The sequence below is a fragment of the Panthera pardus genome, unplaced genomic scaffold, assembly GCF_024362965.1.
Source record: "Panthera pardus isolate Hobbes unplaced genomic scaffold, ASM2436296v1 HiC_scaffold_16, whole genome shotgun sequence".
NCBI lineage: Eukaryota > Metazoa > Chordata > Mammalia > Carnivora > Felidae > Panthera > Panthera pardus.
In genome coordinates this window covers 90,118,308-90,137,691 of record NW_026526721.1, presented here as the reverse complement: position 1 = coordinate 90,137,691, position 19,384 = coordinate 90,118,308, and the positions used below count along the sequence as shown (strand labels likewise).

The 19,384-nt window shown below is 35.9% G+C and overlaps 1 protein-coding gene across 6 annotated transcripts in view; it reads left to right on the top strand.

Moving 5' to 3' along the window:
- Positions 1-19,384, top strand: part of NAALADL2 (N-acetylated alpha-linked acidic dipeptidase like 2) — a 1,333,736-nt gene that overhangs the window by 993,378 nt on the left and 320,974 nt on the right. For all 6 annotated transcript variants that reach the window (XM_019463211.2, XM_019463212.2, XM_019463208.2 and 3 more), the window contains one exon: positions 9,566-9,658. In XM_019463211.2, coding sequence (XP_019318756.1) covers positions 9,566-9,658 — 93 coding nt within the window. The remainder of the gene's footprint in view (positions 1-9,565; positions 9,659-19,384) is intronic.

Genomic DNA, 19,384 nt, shown 5'->3' with positions numbered 1-19,384 from the left:
TGAATACAAATGCTCTCTGAGTGGAACACATTTTTGTCATCTTGAAATCTTTTGAACTTCACACATCAAATTTAAAGCATGCTATCAAACTTTGAAGCATGAAAGACAGAAAACATTTGGCAAATGTGAGCTGGAAATGTTATCTTAAAGTAGCAATACATACATACTTAAACACGCATTGATTTTTAAATAATAAAGTGCACCTAAATGTTATCCAGGATTTTCTAATTTCAAAAGTATTTTTCAATCTTGCAATAAATGCAAACTTACAGAAGAGTTTCAAGAACGGTATAAACAATATTTTTTCCCTCAAATACCCAAGAAAAAGCCTCAGACATGCTGAACCATCACATCTGAATTCTCCCACAGTGGTATTCTCCTACACAAACAGCACAACCATCACAATCAGGAATGAAACATTGATACATTACTACCAGGCACTCCAAAAGCCCCATACAGATTTGCCAGTTGTTTTGGTAATGTCCTAAATATCAAATAGATCTAAACTAGGGTTATGTGTTGTGAGTTATCAAGTTTCCCGTTTCCTTCGACCTGGAACAGTCTCAGTCATTGCTTGACTTTCATTGCTTTACCACCTTTGAAGCTTATATGCCAGTATCTGCAGAATGTTCCCCAAGTCTGGGTTTATCTGATGTTTTCTCCTGAATAATTGAAGCCTCTGCACATTTGGCAGCAATATTACAGAGTGAAACTGTTTTTCCCGTTGCTGACATCAGTCTGTCCCATCATTGGTAATGCTAACTTTGATGATTTGATCAAGGAAGTGTCTGTGAGGACTCCTCATTGAAATTACTATTTTTTTTAATTTTCTCTTTACAATTAATATTCACTTGAAGTCATGCTTGTTTCCCAATTAGTCATTACAAAGATAATGCCAATGGTGGTGGCCTTCCAAGTTCATCATCCCCCTACTTTTATTAATTGACATTCTACTGTAAAGAAGAGCTTTCTTTTTCCTATTTGTGTGTTTATTTATAGATATAGTATCAATAGTATCAGCATTTTTATGTATATATATATATAGTATCAAATACTATATAGTGTGTGTGTGTGTGTGTATATATATATATATATATATATATATATATAGTACCAATTTATATATGTAGTGTATGTATATATAGTATCTATATATAAATGGATTTATATCCCTAATTTATTCAGTGGGTTATAATTCAGTACTGTGTTTATTTTGATGCTCAAATTGTCCCAGTTCAGCCCAAGATAGCACCTTCAACCTAGGCTTCTCTCTGTTGGCATATTCTCATTATTTTTTTTTTTTTTGAGAATTTCCTTAGTTTTTTTACACAGCAAAAATTTGATCTACCAAATCATTTTTTACTTCCTAGCCCCAACACTGTTATCAGCCATTTCTCCAAAGAGTCCTAGTTCCTTTGAGTAGAGAATATTATCTGGAAAACAAGATGTGGATTCTAGATGGGCACGTTGCTATTGGAGTGTTATTTTTCTTCAGTACCTCTTAGTAAACAAAACTAGGGAAATATACTTTAACATAAATATGTATGAATATATATGTTCAAATAGATTAGATCTAAATTTATTTTTATATCTGTGTATATATATCTAGAAAACCAAAAGGACATATCAAGACCTAGTTTTTTCTCCTTCCATGTTTGCAAATCAATTCATAGTGAGAAATCTGCTTCTCATTATCTTAAATATTACATGGGTTAATTAGTTCTGTTGTGTATAACCAACTGATGTCCTTACTATTTCCTCCATAAGAATGCCTTTCTCGGGGTGCCTGGATGGCTCAGTCAGTTGAGCGCCTTTCTCTTGATTTCCACTCAGGTCATGATCTCATGGTTCATGGGATTGGACCCCACATCATCATCAGGTTCCGTGTTGACAGTGTGGAGCCTGCTTGGGATTCTGTCTTTCCCTCTCTCTCTCTGCCCCTCCTTTGTTCATGCATGCACTCTCTCTCAAAATAAAGAAATAAACACTAAAAAAAAATAATGCCTTTCTCACTCCATAATGGCTCTGACAATCAAGCCAGGCACAGCCCCATATGGACTATTCACCCTATATCAAATGCTATGCCTGTCCCCCACTCCCAATGCAGTTAACTTCCTTTCCCTTTTCAGCCCCTAACACTGTGTGTTGTTCAGTTCTTAAACGGGGATGCCCTTTTCAGTCTGAAGCATTGATTTCTCTTATTGCAGTATTCCCTCTGACAGTTGCATTCCTCCCCATTTCCAGGTGCTCTCTCTCTCTCTCTCTCTTTCTCTCTCTCTCTCTCACACACATACACACACACACACACACACACACACACACACACACACTGGGCCCTGACACCCCGTGATGGACCACCCCAACCCATTTAGATGCTTTCCTTAACTCACATGATCTTCAACCCCTTGCTCAGGGCCACAGTGCCATCATCTTCTACTGCCACTGTCAGAGGTGATAACCTTGGCCAACTTCACCTAATGGCCTTAGAACTGAATCATTCAGGAACAGAAAGGAAGTGAAGGAGAAAACAAGAAAGTATACTTAGTTCTTGAATATATAAACATTTAATTGTATAATATTATTGAGCAATATAGTTTTTTTAATTCTCTTATTTATTTTTTTTTTCATGTATCACTCTGTGGTTAATATCTATCCATGCTGTCCTAGGTACATTTACCACATTGCTTCTAGGTGCTATATGATATTGAAAAGAGTAGCTTTACTACACTTGATATATCCGTTACTCCAGGGATGGACACCTTAGTTGCCCTCACTTTCCTGTTACCAAACATTCTAGGTTCAAAGTTTCTCTTGCTATTTTTAAAATTTCTTTAACAACATTAATTTATGGGCTTTTGGTATCATATTGTTTTTGAAAAGCTTGATATCAATCTGATTCTTTCTTTCTTTTTTTTGTGAGTTACCTGCTTTTCAATCTGGGAACTTTAAAATTTTTTCTCTATGTCTTTCATGCTTTTACACTTTACTGTATAAAATATATAATGTGTTTTTCCTTTTTTTCTGGAAAAATATTTTTTCTTTAAATATTTTCTCTCTTCCATTTCTTCTTCTTTTTCTAGTATCCTTTTTAGAACTCCTATTACTGTCCACCATGAATTTTAATTGTAATTTCATTTCATATTTTCCCTCTACCCTTTTCTGTTGTTTCTGGAAAATTGCTCAATCTGATATAGCTCTCAAATTCAATTTCAGTTATAGCTATCTATTACTTATTATCTCTACTCATCCTATCTATTGTCATATTTCTTTCAATTTTTCTATTTCCTTACCTGTTATGTCTTTTTAAAAATGTTTTCTGGTTATTTCTTATTGCTAATGCATCACCTTATGTTTTGTGTTTAATTATAAAACTTATTTTTAAATTCATGTATTGTGTGTTGCAATATGTTTACTTTGGGTAGTGTATGTGTTCATTGTGTTAAGTTTCTTTTGTGTGGCTGTGGACCTCACAACCGGATATCTAGATATTTTAGGCTGGGGGTTTATGTTACTCTGGAGGTATTAGCTACCCTTCTTATGACTTATGGGAAGACAGAGCTCAAGTGAGACTCCAATGTATATCTTTTTGGGCTTCCATAATGAGAGTCAATATGTCTTCAGATAATATGGAACTATTCTAAACCTCTTTCATTTTCTGCCAGTTCCCCAGGCAGCCTCAGTTTTCAGGGATTTGGTGTTATAAAGCAGAGCAATAGGAGATGGTCTCCTTAGGTTGTAAGTCCCATCACCCCTTGGGAGTTGGAGTAAAAGAATAAATGTCCAAGGGTTCAGATTTGTTCAAGCTCTTTAACAACAGTATTTCACCCCAGCAGACCCGGGGAGGCCTTCCTAACCCAAATTTTGTTTCATTTATTAATCTATCTTCTTAAATATTTTGCCTGTAAACACACACATTTTTACCCAAGTTCAGTCATTTTCTATATCTCTTGGATATTCTATTGTTTTCATTATAGCATATCCATGATTCTACATATTATTTTTACATTTTAACAGGCACATTTTGTCATAATTTTCTAAGTCATCTCCTTATTTGGGATATTTATGTTGTTTTCTGTAATTGCTATTATAGATTATACTGGGAAGAGTTCAATTATTCTTATAAAATAAATTCCAACTTGCAAGATTGCTATCTTTATTGTTATGAAGAGTAATATTGCCTTACCAATGAGTTGTTTAAACTAGTAATGCCAACAGCAGTAGATGCATCATAAGAGTTTATCCAAAGTTTTGCTGACATTCATTGTTAAAATTGAAAGTGGGATCATGGTGCTGCTTCCAGTGAAGGGAAGCAGACTCTATGCATATTTGTTTTCAGACATGGATATGGAGTATTATAAAACAGTATGTATTAGGATCGGTATCATGTATGGGGATGCAAATAATTGATGAAAAGGTGATTTTTGCTGTATTACATATCATTATTTTGGTCTGGCCCTTGCTCAGTGATACATAAGAAGGTCTTGCTCTTGGTTAGAAGGATCCAGTGCAAATACAGCATTCTTCTCAGAGCAAAAGATTGTCTTCACTTTCTCAGACCGCTGTGTTTCTTCTAAATAGGAATCTTAGACTTCAGGATGTGCAGAAGGCAGGATAAAATATTTAAAGATGGAAGATAAAAAGATAAAGATGGAATGTAAAATCAGATAAACAAAAGAGTTTATGCTACGGTTGCCTAGTATTGGGAAGTTCTGATAAGTTAGAGTGGGAATATAGCATTCACACAAGGACAGAAGACGTGGTTATATGCCTATAGGGAGCAAGGGGTTTTAACTGGCATCCCTATATAAATGCAGGACTGTGGGATGGTAGTAGAAAGACTAGAAAGGAATTCACATACTGTTGGAGGAAAGCTTTCTTCATTTGAGCTCCGGATGGAAAAAAAAAATCTGTTTTTGGAAATCAAAAACTCTAGCTCAGAATTTTCACTACTATTGTAGTACAGAAACTCCAAGCCAAGAAATTTGCATACAGATTGTCCCCCAGCCAGAGATGCCCCTGGGATGCCTGGCAAAAGCAAATGCAATGCTGGGAAAATATGTATTGGAGAAATACTAAGCAAAAGAAAGATAGAGTAATTATATTAATATCAGAGGGGAATGGGAAGGAAGACTTTAGAAAAAACTTGGGATAGAGAAGATGTAAAGAATAATTGTTCTATGTATTCTGTATAGAAATCCAAAAGATACAGCAACTCCAAATGCATGAATGCATGAAACTAACTGGGCTAAAAATATGCAAATAATAATTTGATAGTATTACCAGGATAATTAATAAATACAAATCATATGAGAAACTTTAAGATGTCTCAATCATTAACAGAAAATATATACAACAATTCTATAAGGCTATAGCTACACAGTTTTCCAGTTTGATCTATTTGACATGTATAGGAAATGCTGCAGTCATTAACAAGAAAGGCCCATTTTTATATTGAACATTTTATTAAAATGTATATTCTGTATTTATCAGATGCAATACCTTAAGGGTCACAAAACAATTCTCACATAACATCAAAATACCAGTAGCATATGAAGCTTGTTTTCTGCCCACATTTAAGTTAGATATCAGTATTAAAACTGTAACACACACCTTATATTTGGATATTTAAAAAATTATTTGAACTAATATGTATATTATGAAAAGAATGATAAGAGAAATTTTAAAATTTAGAATGTAAGATAATAAGACTGTATCAAAATTAATGTACAACATCTATACAGAAAATCTATAGCCTTAAATGCATCCAGGTAGAATTGAACAAAGGTAATAGTCAACATAGAACTTAATATTGAAGTTGAAAAAATATAAAATGAGGATCTACAAATCCCAAAACTCGTTCTTTGAAAATACTAATATATTAGCTACTTCTAGCAAAACTGATAAAGGAAAAATAAGAAACATAAGTGAGTTAAGGACAGAAAAGAGGACAAAATAACAGATGTATGGCAGTGCTTCTTTTTGGAAGCACAAGAATAGAATGAACAACTAAATCCAAGTGAATTAGAAGAAATAAAAATGTTAAAAATCATAATGTATTTATAACCATTATTATTTATTTGAAAATATTAAGTGAAATGAAAATATACATTGAGAATGTACCCTCTTTCCCCATCCCTCACACAAAATATGAGGATCAGTGTATGTATGAATCCTAGCACTCCTTTGTAAAATGGAAAATCCTCATGCTACATATAAACTCTTAGAAAATCTAGAAAAAGAAGCAAATATCTCTAAATATTTGTGAGGTTGTATAATCCAGATATCAAAATCAGATAAGGACAAAAGGTATGTAAAATTGTCAACCAATAACTTATAAATATTTATTGAAATATCCTAAAAATATTAGTGACCAATTACAGAAAACATATCGTGACCAAGTAGAGCTTATTCCAGGAATATATGCATTTTTTAATATTGTAAAGTGAAAAGGCTTACAATTATCTCAAAAGATGATTTAACATCTGCTTGTGATAAAATCTCTTAGCAAAGTAGGAAGAGAAGTGATATTTTTTCATCTGAAAGAGAATTTTTGAGGAAGGTATAGCAAACATCTTTTTTTAATTTTTAATTTACATATATGTATTTATTTATTCCTCAATTTAGTTAACATACAGTGTAGTCTTGGCCTCAAGAGTAGAATCCAATGATTCATAACTTACATATAACACCCAGTGCTCATCCCAACAAGTGCCCTCCTTAATGCCCATCGCCCATTTTCCCCATCTCCCTCACCCCTCCACCCCCATCGACTCTAAGTTTGTTCTCTGTATTTGAGTCTCTTATGGTTTGCCTCCCTCTCTGTTTTTTCTTATTTTTCCTTCCCTTCCCCTATGATCATCTGTTAAGTTTCTCAAACTCCACATATGAGTAAAATCATGTGATGTCTGTCTTTCTTTGACTTATTTTGCTTAGCATAATATTCTCCAGTTCCATGCACATTTTTGCAAATGGCAAGCTTTCATTCTTTTTCATGGCTGAGTAGTATTCTGTTGTGGAGTTTTCTTAATCCATTCATCAGTTGATGGATATTTGGGCTCTTTCCAAAATTTGGCAATTGTTGATAGCACTGCTATAAACATTGGGGTACATGTGCCCCTTCGAATCAGCAATCTTATATCCTTTGGATAAATTCCTAGTAGTGCAATTGGTAGGTCATAGAGTAATTCTATTTTTAATTTTTTTGAGAAACCTCCATACAGTTTTCTAGAGTTACTGCACCAGTTTACATTCCTGCTAACAGTGCAAGAGGATTCCCCTTTCTCCACATCCTCACCAACATCTGTTATTTCCTTAGTTGTTAATTTTAGCCATTCTGACAGGGCTGGGGTGGTATCTCATTGTGATTTTGATTTGTATTTCCCTGATGATGAGTGATATTGAGCATCTTTTCATGTGTCTTTTAGCCATCTGGATGTTTTCTTTGGAAAAGTGTGTATTCATGTCTTCTGCCCATTCTTAATTGGGTTATTTGTTTTTTGGGTGTTGAGTTTGGTAAGTTCTTTATAGATTTTGGGTATTAACCCTTTATCACATATGTCATTTTCAAATATTGTCTTCCATTACATAGGCTGCCTTTTAGTTTTGTTGATTATTGCCTTCACTGTGCAGAAGCTCCTTACCTTGATGAAGTCCCAATAGTTCATTTTTGCTTTTGTTTCCCTTGCTTCTGGCTATGGGTGTAGTAAGAAGTTGCTAAAGAAATAGATTAGAAAGATTTTTTTAAAAACAAAAAGTAATGACTCTCTTATGTAAAGTTCACTTCTCTGGGCACATGTGGATGGCTCAATTCTTGATTTTAGGTCATAATCTCATTGTTCCTGAGATTGAGCCCTGTGTTGGACTCAGTGCTGACAGCATGGAGCCTGCTTGGGATTCTCTCTCTGCCTCTCTCTCTCTCTCTGCCCCTCACCTCTGCTCTCTCTCTCTCTCTCAAAATAAATAAACATTTAACATATAATAATAATAAAGTTTACTTAATTGGACTATTTGGAACAAATGTAGAACAGAGCATTAAAAACAAACATATGAGTCCAACTGTATGATGTTCTGGAAATAAACAACAGTATGGAGAAATTTAAAAGATCAATGGTTGCCAGGGGTTCAATAAGGAGGGGGTAGAGGAAGGATGAAAAGGTAGAGCACAGGAAATTGTTAGGACAAACTATTCTGTACGATACTGTAGTATTGGATACATGGCGTTATGCATTTTCAATACACATAGTATTTATAACACAAAGGGTGAACTCTAATGTAAACTATGAATTTTAGTTAATAATTATGTATTAATATTGGTCATCAAAGGTAATGAATATATCACACTAATGAAAGATGTTAATAATAGGGTCAGGGGAAAGACACTGGATATTTGGGAACTTTGTACTTTCTGATCGATTTTTCTGTAAATCTGAAACTGCTGTAGGAAACAAATTATATTAATTTAAAACAAACAAAACTGCATAGCACCTGAATTAAAACCACAATACTTGGGCTCTAAGCAGATTTCCTTTTCTCATATATGGGATGCTCAGGCATTCTCTCAGGGCATCTCTATTTTTGTTTTAGTTATATTATTAACAAATCCAGTATACTGATTTCCCATTTAAGTTGTTAGAAAGGGTACATTCAAGGAAGGAAGAAACTTATTTATTGTAACAATTTTCATCTAGCAGAAAAAAGTGATATTGGAAGGTCTGTCAGTATAGACCTGCCACTTTGCATTAGCTACTTTCTAATAGTCACCCCCCCCCCCAACAGAACCTCCTGGCTACCTTTGAACCTCTCTTAGAAACTCCCTTACCTCCAGACTTCTTGGGATCCATCAGATACAGGATTAATATATGTTACCCCTAAAGGTCTTCAAAGACAGCTTTAGGACTGTGACTAATGTATCTCCTGATTGGTGTCTTTGCCTTATTTGTTGTCAAAATGTTTGAATATCAAGCATAGATGCAAGAACTCAAAAAAGGCAAAGCAATATGTGGCGATTTAGAATGGAGGTGAGAAACAAAACAACACAGATGAAAATGAAGACTGAAATATGTGGAAATATGTATAGCTTTGGAAATCTATTCTTTTAATTTCTGTAATACTTTAGTTTTCAATGGGATAATGTAATAATGAGTCATACAGTAAAGGTTAAATTATCTTCTACATGTTCTTTTTCTGAAGCTAGAAAAGTACGTAATTTTTTTTGGAAATATCTTTATCCAATACATATTTTTTTAAAAATAGGAGTTTTCCACATCTCCCTGAGGTCTTCTGTGTGCTCTCATGTTGAACCTCACTGTAGCTCTGAATGTGAAGTTTAGAATTGTCTATTTAAAGCTCTGAAGTTCTGTGAGGCCAGCAATTGTAACTTAGTCATCATTGTATAACTAGTACCTAAAATAAGTTCTACACAAAATATGGAGAAGATATTTGTCAAAAAGTGTAACTTTTGTTATCTAGAAAAATCCAATTGTTTGTAATGATATTAGATTAATTTGACTTTTTAAGAAAAAATAACACATTATAGGAGAATAAATATCTTAATTTTTTTTTTCAGATCAGAGAATTGTCAGCATGCAAATTCAGACAGTTTCCAAATTCAAAACAGTTACTAATGTTGTTGGATATTTAAAGGGCTTGACATCTCCAGGTAAGTAGGGCTAAGTATTTATATCTATATTTATAATCTATTTATAATCTATACTTTATATGAACCATCACAAGAAAATTCTCTATAACAATGTAATAGCATAATTAAATGACCTACTTTAGATGTAACTAGTTCACACACGCCACTATAAGAGTAAGTCAATATGAAATGAAGAAGTAGGTCTTCATTCTCTTTCTTATTCTCTTCAAAAATAAATCAAAGTAGGAAGTGTAAGGGGAAAAAACCCAAAATGAGAAAACAGAGTTTAGATTTATTAAATTGGCATGTGCCTCATGAAGAAAAGCTACAAAAAACCAAAGGTTTTTTGGGTTATTTTGTTTTTTTATTGCTCTTCTCTGTAACACCACTGGAATTTTCACTTTTATCAAGAAAAGACTACTTTAGAAAGAAAATATTTTAGTTTTAATGATGTCTTTTTTAAAAAATAAAAGTTTTTTATTTCCAAAATATGATCTTTCAGTGTTATACTATATTTTCTATGAGCCTTGGTCCACTGACAGTTCTGCCTAATGCCAGGGCTCATGGCTTTAGATTTTGAAGATGCTTATGAAAATGATCACCTGGTAAAATTTTAAATTATTTTCCGCCTGTCTTTGGGATGCTTATGGCATCTTCAGATGATGTTATGCAGGCTAAAAAAGTAAAACATACTGGTACATATATTAATTAAGAGATTAATATAGCAACACTTCCAAATTGTGAGGTTGAGCCACATGCTGCTATCTGATGTGCTTAGTATGCAGGGTAGAATGCGGTGGCCTGTTTAGCACACTTCTGTCACTTTTGTTGATTTGGTTGGGATATTTACTCAAGTTCTCCTTGGAGAATTATTTTTTGCCACGACTTTAGTCAAATTGACTCTATAATTGATAACCCAGAAAATTCTGAAATCAAGTTTTACATACCCCCAAGTTTCCTGCCAGCCAACTTCTATAAAATTTATGGAAGATACATATTTTCTCTGATTTCCTTACAGTAGCAATGGCAAACAACCTCTGATTTAATGTCTTTAAATACAATGTATAAATAGATTTGGAAATTGGTACTGTTGCATTTGAACTATTTCAACCAGTTTTCATCATCAGAATCTGTAACTGAAGCACCAGAAATATTTGTCATCATTGGTGCATTTGCTAGTTTTTATGGAAAAACCAAATTGTACAAAACTATATTAGCTTTAGGGTAAAATAGCTTTCCTAATTGAAATTCAATATAGAAAAAAATCAATTTCTTAAAATCAATTTACTAGTAGTATTCTTCAGTGTATAATATGTAAAGCTTCTCAAATTTTGTTTATTTGAAACCTACACAAAAATATTAGGTGCTCATTCACATGATTTTCTTATTTAATGGCTCTGAAAAGTAGAAACAATCATCAATTAGTATTAAGGCTTTTACATATGGTTTATCTAGAATACAGATAATCCCAAGCAGAACTTTCGCACATATCTCGGAGATGAGTAAATACATTTCCTGAGTTTCAACCTTTACAGCCACTGTATATATACTATTAATTAAATTTTCATAAAACATTGGCAGATCAAATTTATTGCTGGTTCAAAAATCAGTATAGAAAACTAAAATAGCTTCACACAGTGATTTCCCATCAAATAGCTTTTTGCTGCCACGAAGTAAAGGGATAATTCATTTATTCCACACATAGGCAGTCCTTATGTGATAGGCCCTGTTAAAAGTGTCTTGCAAATAGTAACTCATTTAAAACTCAAAGCAACTAGGAGAGAAGCCAACAAGGCAGAGAAGTAGGGGGATCCATACTTCCTGCATCTCTGAAACAAAGATGGGTTGAAGCCAAAGGACTTTGAACCCCAAGAGTCTGGGAGGAAAAGAGTCTGAATCTACTAGGGAGACACTGGGATGGTGGGCCATATGTGGGTGATTACAAACTGGGGCAGATAAAACGGGCTGTGTAGGCATGAAGGGGAGGGATCCCCTTCTGTGGAGAAACAAAGGGAGAGAAACAGCAACTGGGTAAGCATAGGACTGTATCTGGACAAGAGAAAAAACCTCAGATGGGGACGGAGAGGGATCCCATCTCTAACTGTGGGCTTTCTATGAACCGGGGCGGGTGCCCTGTTCTCGCACCTGGGAGGAGGGAAACCAGTCCTGGACTCAATAGCTGGGTCAGGGGCTCAGTCCACAGTAGGAGAAAGTGGTCCCCTCCTTGGAGTACTGTGAGAGAGGACAAAACAAGCCAGGACCACATATCAGGTGGCATAGAGAGGTGCTTGCCCAGTGCGAGGGCTCACGGAGCAGGAGTTTAAATCCCAGCCAAGCTCCAGGTCATGGGAGTCAGTGGAACAAGACAGACCGCCTCGTCTGCACCCGTAGCACAGTGAGGATGGCTCCACAGGGTCTGTGGAGAAGAGACTGGGTGGGGGAGGGGGGGTTGCCATTTCTCTCCCCACCACCACCAAGGTGGAGCCTCAGGGATTGATCTGCAGGGCCCACAGTGAAGGCAGGACTCATCTACACCAAACCATGCCCCTCCGTGCCGGGTGACTGCATATCTACTGGGACAGGATAGATGCTGAGGAACCAGAGGACCCACTCCTCCAGACCAGTGCTGCTGCATTGCCTGGATTAATTCTCAGATAATTCTTGTTATTTAGATATATTCTTCCTTCATTTTCTCCTTCTTATCTCTTCCCTCCTCTAGGCTGGTTACTCTGGTTGTTGGTTTGTCTAAACAGACATATTTAATCCATTCTCTTGATACATGTTCTACACCTCCTTCTTTACTTCCCTTTCTCTGTCTCTGGAATAATCAAGCCATATAGTTTCTCTGTCTGGGTAACTTTATCTTAATTTCTTCTCCGCCTGCCCCCTTCCTTAATTTCCTTTCTCTCTCTCTGGATTAAGCCTTTTAGTCTCTCTGCCTGGTCAATGTTTATTGCTTCTTTTTCCCCACCCCTGTCATTTTTCTCTTTGTATGTGCCCTTCCATCAGCATCACCTCCACCCTGTTCTTTACTTGTAGTGGGTGTTTCTGGTTTTTTACTTTTGGATTGTTTTTTGTTTGTTTGTTTTTTGTTTGTTTGTGTGTTTGCATGTTTTTGTTTCCTGTTTGTTTTCCTTTCCAGGGCTACTTCAAGGAACAAATCAAAGCACATTTGGTGGAGAGCCCAAAACATCACTAGGAAAATAACCAAAGTCACAACAACAGAAAGCAAGTAACACTCTCCCAAAAAAAAAAAATACCTCCTGAAGGGCCAGGCCCTGGACAGTGTGTGTCGCCCCTTTAATATAGCAGTGCTTGCAGATGGAGAGCACACAACAAGCTTTTAAAACTCATGAGGCAGGGGCGTCTCGGTGGCTCAGTTAGTTAAGCATCCACCTTCAGCTCAGGTCATGATCTTGCGGTTTGTGAGTTCAAGCCCCGTGTCGGGCTTTGTGCTGACAGCTCAGAGCCTGGAGCCTGCTTCAGATTCTGTGTTTCCTTCTCTCTCTGCCCCTCCCCTGCTCATGCTCTGTCTCTCTCTGTCTCAATAATAAATAAAACATTAAAAAAAAAAACCTCATAAGGGACAGAAAACTAGCCAAAATGACCAAACAGAAATTCTCCTCAAAAAAAAATTCCAGGGAGAAGTGACAGCTAAAGAATTGATCAAAACAGATATAAGCAATATAACTGAACAAGAATTTAGAATAATTGTCACAAGATTAATCACTGGTCTTGAAAAAAACATAGAAGATAGCAGAGAATCTATTGCTGCAGAGATCAAGGAACTTAAAAAAAGTCGTGATGAGTTTAAAAATGCTATAAATGAGGTGCAAAATAAAATGGAGGTGACCACAGCAAGGATTGAAGAGGCAGAGGGGAGAATAGGTTAATTAGAAGATAAAATTATGGAAAAAGAGGAAGCTGAGAAGAAAGAGATTAAAGAAATCCAGGATCACAAGAGGAGAATTAGAGAACTAAGTAATGCAATTTATATTGTTCCATAACAAATGGAACAATATCTGTATCATAGGAATTCCAGAAAAAGAGAGAGAAAGGGGCTGAAGGTGTATTTGACCAATCATAGCTGAGAACTTCCCCAATCTGGGGACGGAAACAGACATTGAAATCAAAGAGGCACAGAGAACTCCCTTCAGACATAACTTGAATCAATCTTCTGCACGATATATCATAGGAAAACTAGCAAAATACCAGGATAAAGAGAGAATTCTGAAAGCAGTTAAGGATAAACAGGCTTTATCATACAAAGTAGACACACAAGGGTAGTAGCCGACCTATCTATTGAAACTTGGCAGGCCAGAAAGGAATGGTAGGAAATATTCAATGTGATGAACAGGAAAAATATGCAGCCAAGAATCCTTTACCCAGCAAGCCTGTCATTCAGAATAGAAGGAGAGATAAAAGTTTTCCCAAACAAACAAAAACTGAAGGAATTCATCACCACTAAACCAGCCCTACAAGAGATCCTAAGGGGGACTCTGTGAGAGAAATGTTGCAAGGACCACAAAAGACCAGAGACATCACTACAACCATGAAACCTGCAGATAACACAATGGCTCTAAACCCATATCTTTCAATAATAACACTAAATGTAAATAGACTATATACTCCAATAAAAACACATAGGGTATCAGAATGCATAAAAAAACAAGACACATCTATTTGCTGTCTACAAGAGACCCATTTTAGACCTGAGGACACCTTCAGATTGAAAGTGAGGGGATGGAGAACTATCTATCCTGCTACTGGAAGTCAAAAGAAAGCTGGTGTATGACCACCTGGGTGGCTCAGCTGGTGAAGCATCCGACTTCGGCTCAGGTCATGATCTCACAGTTCGTGGGTTCAAGCCCACATCAGGCTCTGTGCTGACAGCTCAGAGCCTGAAACCTGCTTCAGATTCTGTGTCTCCCTCTCTCTCTGCCCTTCCTCTGCTCACACTCTCTCTCTCTCTTTCAAAAATAAATAAACATTAAAAAAATTAAAAGAAAAAAAGAAAGCTGGTGTAGCCATACTTAGACAAACTAGACTTTAAAGGCTGTCACAAGAGATGAAGAAGGGCGTTATGTAATAATTACAGGGTCTATCCATCAGGAAGAGCTAACAACATAAATATCTATGCACCAAATTTGAGAGCACCCAAATATATAAAACAATCACAAACAAAAGCAATCTTATTGGTAAGAATGTGGTAATTGCAGGGGACTTTAATACTCCACTTACAACAACGGACAGATCATCTAGACACAGAATCAGTAAGAAACAATGTCCCTGAATGATACATTGGACCAGATGGCCGTGACAGATGTATTTAGAACTCTGCATCCTAAAGCAACAGAATATACTTTCTTCTCAAGTGCACATGGAACATTCTCCAAGATAGATCACATGTTGGGTCACAAAACAACCCTCAATAAATACCAAAGAATTGAGATCATACCATGCACACTTTCAGACCACAATGCTATGAAACTTGAAATCAACCACAGGAAAAAGTCTGGAAAACCTTCAAAAGCATGGAGGTTAAAGAACACTGTACTAAAGAATGAATGGGTCAACCAGGCAATTAGAGAAGAAATTAAAAAATATATGGAAACAAATGAAAATGAAAACACAACAATCCAAACCCTTTGGGATGCAGCAAAGGCAGTCCTAAGAGAAAATACATTTGCAATCCAGGCCTATCTCAAGAAACAAGAAAAATCCCAAATACAAAATCTAATAGCACACATAAAGGAAATAGAAGCAGAACAGCAAAGACACCCCAAAACCAGCAGAAGAAGAGAAATAATAAAGATCAAAGCAGAAATAAGCAATATAGAATCCAAAAATAAAATAAAACAAAACAAAACAAAAACAAAACAGTAGAATGGATAAATGAAACTAAGAGTTGGTTTTTTGAGAAAATAAACAAAATTGATAAACCTTAGCTAGGCTTCTCAAAAAGAAAAGAGAGAGGACCCAAATAGATAAAATCATGAATGAAAATGGATTTATTACAACCAGTCCCTCAGAAACACAAGCAATTATCAGGGAATATTATGAAAAATTATATGCCAACAAACTGGAAAACCTGGAAGAAATGGTCAAGTTCCTAAACACCCACATACTACTAAACCTCAAACCGGAAGAAATAGAAAATTTGAACAGACCCATAACTAGTGAAGTAATTGAATCAGTTATCAAAAATCTCCCAACAAATAAAAGAACTGGACTCTTCCCTAGGGAATTCTACCAGACATTTAAAGCAGAGTTAATACCTATCCGTCTCAAGCTGTTCCAAAAAATAGAAATGGAAGGAAAACTTCCAGACTCATTCTGTGAAGTATGAAGAAAAACCAGACAGAGACCAACAAAAAAAGAGAACTACTGGCCAATATCTCTGATGAATATGGATGCAAAAATTCTCATCAAGATACTAGCAAATCGAATTCAACAGCATATAAAAAGAATTATTCACCATGATCAAGTGGGATTCATTCTTGGGCTGCAGGGCTGGTTCAATATTTGCAAATCAATCAATGGGATACATCACATTAATAAAAGGCTAAGAACTATATGATCCTGTCAGTCGATGCAGAAAAAGCATTTGACAAAATACAGCATCCTTTCTAATAAAAATCCCCAAGAATGTTGGGATAGAAGGAACATCCTTAAACTTCATAAAAGCCATTTATGAAAAGCCCACAGCTAATATCATCCTCATGCGGAAAAACTGAGAGCTTTTCCCCTGAGATCTGGAATACAACAGGGACTTCTACTCTCACCATTGTTGTTTAACATAGCGTTGGAATTCCTAGCATCAGCAATCAGAAAACAAAATGAAATAAAAGGCATCAAAATTGGCAAAGAAGAAGTCAAACTTTCACTTTTCACAGACAACATAATACTCTACATGGAATATCTGACAGACTCCACCCAAAGGCTGCTAGAACTGATACATGAATTCAGCAAAGTCACAGGGTACAAAATCAACATACAGAAATCGGTTGTATTTTTATACAGCAATAATGAAGAACCAGAAGGAGAAATAAAGAATTGATCCATTAACAATTGCACCAAGAACCATAAAATACCTGGGAATAAACCTAACCAAAGGTGTAAAAGATCTGTATGCTGAAAACTATAGAAAGCTTATAAAGGAAATTGAAGAAGACACAAAGAAATGGAAAAACATTCTGTGCTCATGGATTGGAAGAATAAATATTTTTAAAATGTCAATACTACCCAAAGCAATCTACATATTCAATGCAGTCTCCATCAAAATTGCACCAGCATTCTTCTCAAAGCTAGAACAATCCTAAAATTTGTATGGAACCACAAAAGACCCCAAATAGCCAAAGTAATATTGAAAAAGAAAACCAAAGCGGGAGGCACCACAATCCCAGACTTTAGCCTCTACTACAAAGCAGTAATCATCAAGACAGTATGGTATTGGTACAAAAACAGACACATAGACCAATGGAATAGAATAGAGACTCCAGAATTGGACCCACAAAAGTATGGCCAACTAATCTTTGACAAAGCAGGAAAAAGTTTTTCCAATGGAAAAAACACAGTCTCTTTAACAAATGGTGCTGGGAGAACTGTACAGCAACATGCAGAAGAATGAAATTAGAACACTTTCTTACACCATTCACAAAAAATAAACTCAAAATGGATGAAGGACCTGAATGTGAAACAGGAAACCATACCCTAAAGGAGAAAGCAGGCAACAACCTCTTTGACCTCACCCACAGCAATTTCTTACTCAACACATCTCCAAAGGCAAGGGAATTAAAAGCAAAGATGAACTATTAGGACCTCATCAAGATAAAAAGCTCCTGCCCTGCAAAGTAAACAATCAACATAACTAAAAGGCAACCAACAGAATGGGAAAAGATACTTGCAAATGACATATTAGATAAAGGGCCAGTATCCAAAATCTATAAAGAACTCACTAAATTCCACACCCAAAAAACAAATAATCCAGTAAAGAAATGGGCAGAAGACATCAATAGACAATTTTCCAAAGAAGACATTCAGATGGCCAAGGGACACATGAAACGGATGCTCAATGTGACTTCTCATCAGGGAAATACAAATCAAAACCACACTGAGATACTACCTCACGCCGGTCAGAGTGGCTAATATGAACAAATCAGGAGACTATAGATGCTGGAGAGGATGTGGAGAAATGGGAACCTCTTTCACTGTTGGTGGGAATGCAAATTGGTGCAGCCACTCTGGAAAACAGTGTGGAGTTTCCTCAAAAAATTAAAAATAGAACTACCCTATGACCCAGCAATAGCACTGCTAGGAATTTACCCAAGGGATACAGGAGTGCTGATGCATACGGGCACATGTACCCCAATGTTTACAGCAGCACTTTCAACAATAGCCAAATTATGGAAAGAGCCTAAATGTCCATCAACTGATGAATGGATAAAAAAAATATGATTTATATACACAATGGAATACTATGTGGCAATGAGAAAGAATGAAATCTGGCCTTTTGTAGCAATGTGGATGGAACTGGAGGGTATTATGCTGAGTGAAATAAGTCAGTCAGAGAAAGACTGATACCATATGTTTTCACTCATATGTTCCAAGATGTAGATCTTGAGAAACTTAACAGAAAACCATGGAGGAGGGGAAGGGGGAAAAAACGTTACAAACAGAGAGGGAGGGAGGCAAACCATACCAGATTTTTAAATACAGAGAACAAACTGAGGGTTGATGGGTGGGGGAGAGTGGAAAGTGGGTGATGGGCATTGAGGAAGGCACTTGTTGGGATGAGCACTGGGTGTTATATGGAAGCCAATTTGATAATAAATTATATTTTTAAAAAATTAAAAAATAAAACTCAAAGGAACTGAATAATGTACGTACCATTTGTATTTTGATTTTATACTGAAGAAATTAAGGCATAAAGAGCTTAGTTAAGCTTCCCAAGGTCATATAACTAGCAAATTGAATAGACTGGATCCAAACGCAAGGAGGCTGGCTTCAAAGTCTGCACCATTGAGCTATGGGACATCTCTGAATAAAATAACACTCGGTGAAGAAACCTTTTACATGAAAGTATAGGACTATTTAGTGAAATAAATATAGTTCTATACCAATAGCATTCAATGGTAACAAAATCAGAGGAAACTCTGGAGATATGCTTTTATTCTACCTTATTATTGGCAATAGTCTGTAACGTATATTGAGCAGGCCCCATCTATGTGTCATGCAGATCTTTTTCATGTTGTATCTAATGGATTTTGTATGATTATATGAAATATGTGAAAAGATAACTTTTACAGGTGTGCCTGAGTGGCTCAGTTGGCTGAGCATCTGACTCTTGATTTCAACTCAGGTCATGATCCCAGTTTCATGGGATTTAAGCCCTCATCTGACTCCACACTGAGCATGCAGCCTGCTTAAGATTCTGTCCCTTTCTCCCTCTGTCCTTTCCCCCCTTTTGTGCTGAGTCTCTCTCTAAAAAAGAAGAAAGGGAAGGGAAGGGGAGGGAAGGGAAGGGGAGGGAAGGAAACTTTTACAGTAGTTGGATGACTTTTGATGTTGATTTTTTTTTCTTCAGAGAGAGGAGATAAAACTATAAGTTGGAAGCTATAATTAATTTCCTAAATACTTCATTTGGATTTTTTCAAAATCCATACATGACTACCACATTATTTAATATTTATAGCTACTGATAAGCATTCCCTCATATGTATTAATAGTTCATTAATATTTACTGAG